Source organism: Trachymyrmex cornetzi, unplaced genomic scaffold (genome assembly GCF_001594075.2).
Source record: "Trachymyrmex cornetzi isolate Tcor2-1 unplaced genomic scaffold, Tcor1.1 scaffold282, whole genome shotgun sequence".
NCBI classification, from domain to species: Eukaryota; Metazoa; Arthropoda; class Insecta; order Hymenoptera; family Formicidae; genus Trachymyrmex; species Trachymyrmex cornetzi.
Genome location: NW_017297505.1, coordinates 200,962 through 207,268, shown reverse-complemented (window position 1 = coordinate 207,268; position 6,307 = coordinate 200,962). Strand labels below are relative to the sequence as shown.

Below are 6,307 nucleotides of genomic sequence, written 5' to 3'. Positions count from 1 at the left end.
TTATGTACATCTTTCACTTAATATATTAGATATTTTTCAAAAAGTTTAATTATTGATTTAACGCACCAAGAATTTGTAGAGACTTACACAGACATTTTACATTTTATTGATTAATTTTTTCTATCGACATTATCTGAGATCTACATAATGAATGCTGGAAAAATAGTCAATATTTTGAAAAAAAATTGTTTAATATGAATTACTTATTAAAGTGCGCATGAATTAAATTAAAAGAAATTTTTTTTTAACATAATTCAATCTCTATTATATCTTGTTATCGGAATATAAATTCATATAGTTTATATGTATATAAATTTTATGATTTATGCGTCATATATTTTTATCGAATCTTTTCACAAATAAATAGGTTATATACTTTGAGAAAAAAAAAGAAATATGTTGTATGATACTTCGAGTCTTCAGCAGATGTTAATCCGTCACTGATTCCCCCACTTCTCATTCTTACTTGCGGTAGTAGAAGTGCACTTCGCCACGTTATGTGTGTATCTCATAATCTTTCCTGTTCCGCTTCTATCGTTATGCTCGTAGTTATCCTTGTCACCTAAGTCCTAAGTAATTGTAAATACCGACATTCTTTTTTGTCAATTGCTCTTTTTAATATGAAAACTTCTCACATACATGGCACATTCGATAATGTTAAATTTATTCAAATTACAAAGTAAACAAAAATTATAATTTTTTACATAAATTTAAAGTAAAAATAATTACAAAATGTCCAATTTTCATTTTGAAACTTAACGTTTATAAAAATCATATTAAGTATATATAAAAATATACAATAACATTTATTTAATAGATTAAATTATTTGTATATAAATATTAAATGTTATAAATATTTTACTAAATATTTTAAACATCTAAAGATAGTCTGAGACATCTCATATAAATTATACGCTGCAACATAATTTACAAAGTACGCAGAAAAAATATTAATTTCATAAGTAAAAAAATATTAAACAAATAATAAATTATTCATTCTATAATTCTTTGCCATCTCCCGATGTCTTCTGGAGCCAATTTCCCTTTTTATTACTTTTAGCGTTCATTCACTCATAACAGAACTTGTGAGGAAAACCGGTTAATTAAGATCAATATGCACGCTAATTGCCAGAATAATAATCGTCCGACATTTTTTAAAGCATTTCCAACGTTAATCGCATATTTTATTATATCAAAACAGAAGATCGGCGTAAGAAAAGTACGATGACACGAAATATTATATGTTTTTTTTATTCCTGCAGAATTCTCTTTCTCGCTTTTGCCAAATATTAAACCTATCTCACTTTAATTCCCAAAAGTTTAGACTAATTCAGCCATAAAAAACGGATCCTAGCTTAGAATCCCTTTAGACCGGAATCAGACTACGCATTGAAGAATGAGATTGAAGATTGAAAGATTGAAATTTGACCAAAAGGAACCATAATTTCTTTGTCCTCATTGGTGTGCCAATAAGTTTCGTGAATCTTGCCTCTTCACTTCATCAGAAATTTGATTGTTTGTCCTTGTCTATAACATAGATGTCTACGTAGATGACACCTTATACAATAGTTTACGTTGTCTATACATAAACGTAGAATATTATAATTTACGCGTAGATGCACACCCTGAATAATACTCGATTTTTATTTAAATAAACTGTTATTTTAATGTTATTATCCGAGTTAGATTATCAATATAGAGATGATAACTGTAAAGAAAAAAATTATAATTTTGAGGCAATATATGAGATATTATAGCATTACAAGTACGCATATTTATTTATGCAGCATTTATATAATAAAAAATTATGACTATAATAATTACGTATTTGTTGTATTATAATTCAAATATATTAATATATTTGAATTAATGTATTTGAATTAATATATTTGAACATAATAATTATTATGTTAATAATCGCAAATTTGTATTAATTGTCGATAATATCGATTCTTCAATTACCTTCGGTTCCTCGGGATGGAATCAGGCCGAGTGCTTCTCATGAAGACTTATCGACCGATTGACAGCGACTTTTCGTTGCTCAGGTTGCTCTGCGTCAACGTTAACCTGTCTATAGTGATTTTACTTGAAAGGAAATAGGTTTTTTATTAAATAATAAAAAATGGGCAGTGGCGATGATGAAGCGCCTAATATTCAGTTTAAGAAAAAGAACAAGAAATCTTTAAGGAAACGCCAAGTTTTTTCAGATGATAATGACAGCGAGGAGGAAAAAGTGTCCCTCAGGTAAAGATTGTACATATTTTGTTTTTAACCCAACATAAGCAACGTGATTAGGAAAAGACTTATTACAGGGAAAAGGTTGAGGAGATGAAAATCATTCAAAGACTCCGTGAGAGGCCGGCTGGTGTTGATGTTGTTGGTTTGGCTCTCGGAGAAAACGTTGCATCTGATGCCATAACAGTAAGATACAATACATACACACATAAAGTCTATTTTATTTCTGTATTTTTTGAACTGATGCACATGGTGCAATAAATTGAAGTGAAACAAACTTATATTTGTTTCACTTTAACTTATTGTACCATTTGTACCAGTTCAGAGAATATAGGAATAAAAAAGGACCTATATATGCATAATGAAATTAAACACAATAAACACAGTGTAGAATATGTAATATGAAAGATGATCAATGTTAATTTAGTCAGATCCCTTTAACATGAAAACTGGAGGAATGGTAAATATGGCTGCACTGAAAAATACAAAACATAAGCCAAACGATGCATACGAAACTGGCATTGGAACGCAGTTTAATGCAGAGACTAATAAACGTGACGAAGATGAAGAAATGTATGCATGGCAATATTTACTTCTTTATTATATTCATCGTTGATAATTACTTAGCTAACATATTAATGGTTATTTGTTTGTTTATGTTTAATACCAATTTTATATCATTACTTTTATTAGGGTCAAGTACATCGAAGAAGATGAAACTGGCATTGGAACGCAGTTTAATGCAGAGACTAATAAACGTGACGAAGATGAAGAAATGTATGCATGGCAATATTTACTTCTTTATTATATTCATCGTTGATAATTACTTAGCTAACATATTAATGGTTATTTGTTTATTTATGTTTAATACCAATTTTATATCATTACTTTTATTAGGGTCAAGTACATAGAAGAAGAATTGTCAAAGCGCAAGAGTAAAAATAGTAACGATGCGGCGAATGATGCGAATAATGAAAAAGGATCTTATTGCTCACCTGAGGAAGCAGCGTTGCGCGCGGTACCAGAACATTTGAGACAAAGCTCAGCCAATCGTAGTGAGGAAATGCTTTCAAATCAAATGCTTTCTGGTATTCCAGAAGTTGATCTTGGCATAGAGTGAGTATATTTGCACAATAAAGAATATAAATTACAAATATATTTTGCAAGTATGGAAATAATTCTACAAAGTTGGAACTTCAATTAGTTAGTTATTATACTGTATAATAACTATTTAGTATTAAATTAATTTGTAATGTAAGTTTTAAGATGTGTAAGGTGTAGATATTTTCTTTATGAACACAATTCATTTTTAGAGCTAAAATTCGTAATATTGAAGCTACCGAAGAGGCAAAACTAAAACTTCTTTGGGACAGGCACAGAAAGAAAGATGGACCCTCACAGTTTGTTCCTACGAATATGGCTGTAAATTTCGTGCAGCACAACAGATGTATGACTCTTACTTTTCTTATTCTTTTTCGTAATCCTATATGAAATGATACATATGATACTCTTCAATTATTAATTAATTAAACTTATTAATTATTAAACTGTCGCATGCATTTTGTTTTTCTAAATTTGAATTCATCATATTTAGACAAAATTGTAAATGAAATATTTATTATAATTTCAGTTAACATAGAAGATTCAGATTTCCACAAATCACAGCAGGAGTCTGGTGATAAGAAAAAATGCACTACCAAAGAAGATATCCGAGGAAAGCGAAAAGACAACGGAGAGAAAGCAACGGACGATTACCATTATGAGAGATTTAAAAAGCAATTCAGGCGATTTTAAATCAAATTGCATCATTGTATTATAAAAAATATTCTTTGGATATATCTAAATGTTGAATTTTTAACATAAGATGTTTTTTTAACTGCAATTCAAAGTTAAAGAACAATGAAGTATTACGTCACAGTTTTATTTTCATTTGCATACATTATTCAAAAGACTTAAAAGAGATTTGTTCTCACTCTCGCTATCTCTTATATTCTATTGATGATTGACAGTTTTTCAACAAATATAACAATCTAATTCTGGATACTTTTTATCTATTTCTTATATGGATATTTTTTGATAATTTTAAGATTTTGTGAAGAACTGGGAAGATATGTGTATTGAAATATAACTGCTATTGATTATTTTATTACTATATAGTAAATAGTAATTATTACTCTAGTAATAATATATAGTAATAACTATTATATGTGTAGACTGCATTCACTCACGAGCTGTAAGCTTCATTCTGTTTTTACTATTCATTACTTGCAGAAGGAAGATAGAATGAAGCTTTCAGCCCAAATCAAACAGCCATACTATGTATAGTAGTATTACTATACAGGATGACGCAATAACTATAACCTTGAATATCTTCCAAACTGTGAGAATAAGAGAAAATTTTATCTAATAGAAATTATATGGTACAGAAGCAATTTTATGACGACAAAACACTTTTGTTTAAGGTGGAGTAACTTCGGAGAGACTAAAGATCTCTTTTTAAAAATAAAATTATATAATTTTTTTTTTAATATTGTACAATATAATTATATTATTCTCCTAGTTATTTGATACATATAAGTATAAAAGTATCAAAGTATAGAATTATAAAAAAATCAGTTTACGAGGTATTTTATATTTTTTTTTCTAATACACATTTGGTATTTGAAATATACAATATCTTGTAAATTATTTTGTTTTGTAGCAAATTGGTATATCTTAATACTGCATAAAAAATAAATACAAATTGTATAACCGAATTGCTCATTGCATGAGATCTTCCTTATTCTCATTCAGACGTGTCAAGTTTTAATGAAAGTGTCAGGTTTCAAAAAAGAGACACATCTCGTTAATTCGCGTGGAAGCTGCTTAAAAAATTTCTGACTTTATTCATGTCTCTCTGCTTTGCTCATGCGCGCTGCATTCTGGACCAACCGGAGCAACATTAGGGGAAGGAGGAAAACGCTAGCGGCAGTGGCGGCAAGAGAGAGGGGAGGATTTTGCGCTACCGCGTATATATACATATATTGACATTATACATACGCCGCATACGCGCTATATTGCTAAGTACGAGAGGCACGTCGACGTCAGTCATTCGACTGCGTGAAGCTCACGATCTTTACGCATAGTGGCCGCAGTTACGTTGACGTGTAATTATGAGTTGTGGATTCGTCACTTGCGGCCCGAACGAGGCTCTCGTCGTCTCAGGTAATGGAGTGAAATGAGTCTCCTCTGAATGCTACACGGATATCTCAATTTTTTGCGTTTGTATTTTTCCCTGAATTAATTGCTTTCGTAAAAAAGAGAAAAAAAAATGGAAGAAGCGCTTGAGTCTCCTAGATAATTGATCCGCGTTACGAGACGGCGGTGGGGAAACGCGGGATCGATTCGGAACAACCGCACCTATGTTATGCTTTGATCGCATTAGAAACGTATTAGATTATCGTCTGCTATATGCGAATGATCGAATACCGCTCGATTGTATACATATAAAATTATGTGCAGCTCGATTCTTTTATTTATATTAATTTAATATTGACTGAATCAAAAACATTTTCCTTGCAATTTTCCATATATATTGTCAATTTTCTACTCCTATTATTTTTACATTAATTGCCTCTTCCAGGATGTTGCTACAGCAAACCTCTCTTGGTACCTGGAGGCCGGGTGTTTGTTTGGCCCCTCGTGCAACAAGTACAAAAGTGAGTGTCATATAAGTTTTCAATATATAGACAGCATGCAATAAGCCTTCTTTGGTTTAGACGTATTTTGCTTTTACAGGATTTCTTTAAATACGATGACCTTACAAGTTGAGAGTCCAACAGTATACACCTGTCAAGGAGTTCCAATATCTGTAACAGGTATTGCACAGGTAATTAAAGAAAAAGTGACTTTTATATATGTGTACAAGATATTACATCTATTTACATATATATTGATATACATGATCCGAAATTAGATCTAAAATGATTCATATAAAGATGATTGACTTTATAACATATAAAGATAAGTTATAAAGTCAATAAATGATTCTGGAAATTTTATTAATGTATGTGTGTATATATATATATATATA

The 6,307-nt window shown here is 30.2% G+C and overlaps 2 protein-coding genes across 3 annotated transcripts in view; both read left to right on the top strand.

Annotated features, from left to right (window-relative positions):
* Positions 1-2,031: 2,031 nt before the first annotated feature.
* Positions 2,032-4,049, top strand: LOC108762228 (uncharacterized protein C9orf78 homolog). The gene is made up of 6 exons (XM_018509133.1): positions 2,032-2,244; positions 2,313-2,421; positions 2,663-2,808; positions 3,133-3,351; positions 3,549-3,682; positions 3,866-4,049. The coding sequence occupies exons 1-6, from the start codon at positions 2,123-2,125 to the stop codon at positions 4,027-4,029; spliced, it is 894 nt and encodes a 297-aa protein (XP_018364635.1). The 5' UTR covers positions 2,032-2,122; the 3' UTR covers positions 4,030-4,049.
* A 1,126-nt stretch (positions 4,050-5,175) lies between these two features.
* The window catches only part of LOC108762238 (flotillin-1), a 6,314-nt gene continuing 5,182 nt past the window's right edge, over positions 5,176-6,307 (top strand). Inside the window, exons 1-3 of one of the 2 annotated variants that reach the window (XM_018509149.1) lie at positions 5,176-5,439; positions 5,858-5,933; positions 6,013-6,103. In XM_018509149.1, coding sequence (XP_018364651.1) covers positions 5,388-5,439; positions 5,858-5,933; positions 6,013-6,103 — 219 coding nt within the window. In that variant the 5' untranslated portion in view covers positions 5,176-5,387. The remainder of the gene's footprint in view (positions 5,440-5,857; positions 5,934-6,012; positions 6,104-6,307) is intronic. The other variant, XM_018509150.1, reaches the window with a different exon arrangement.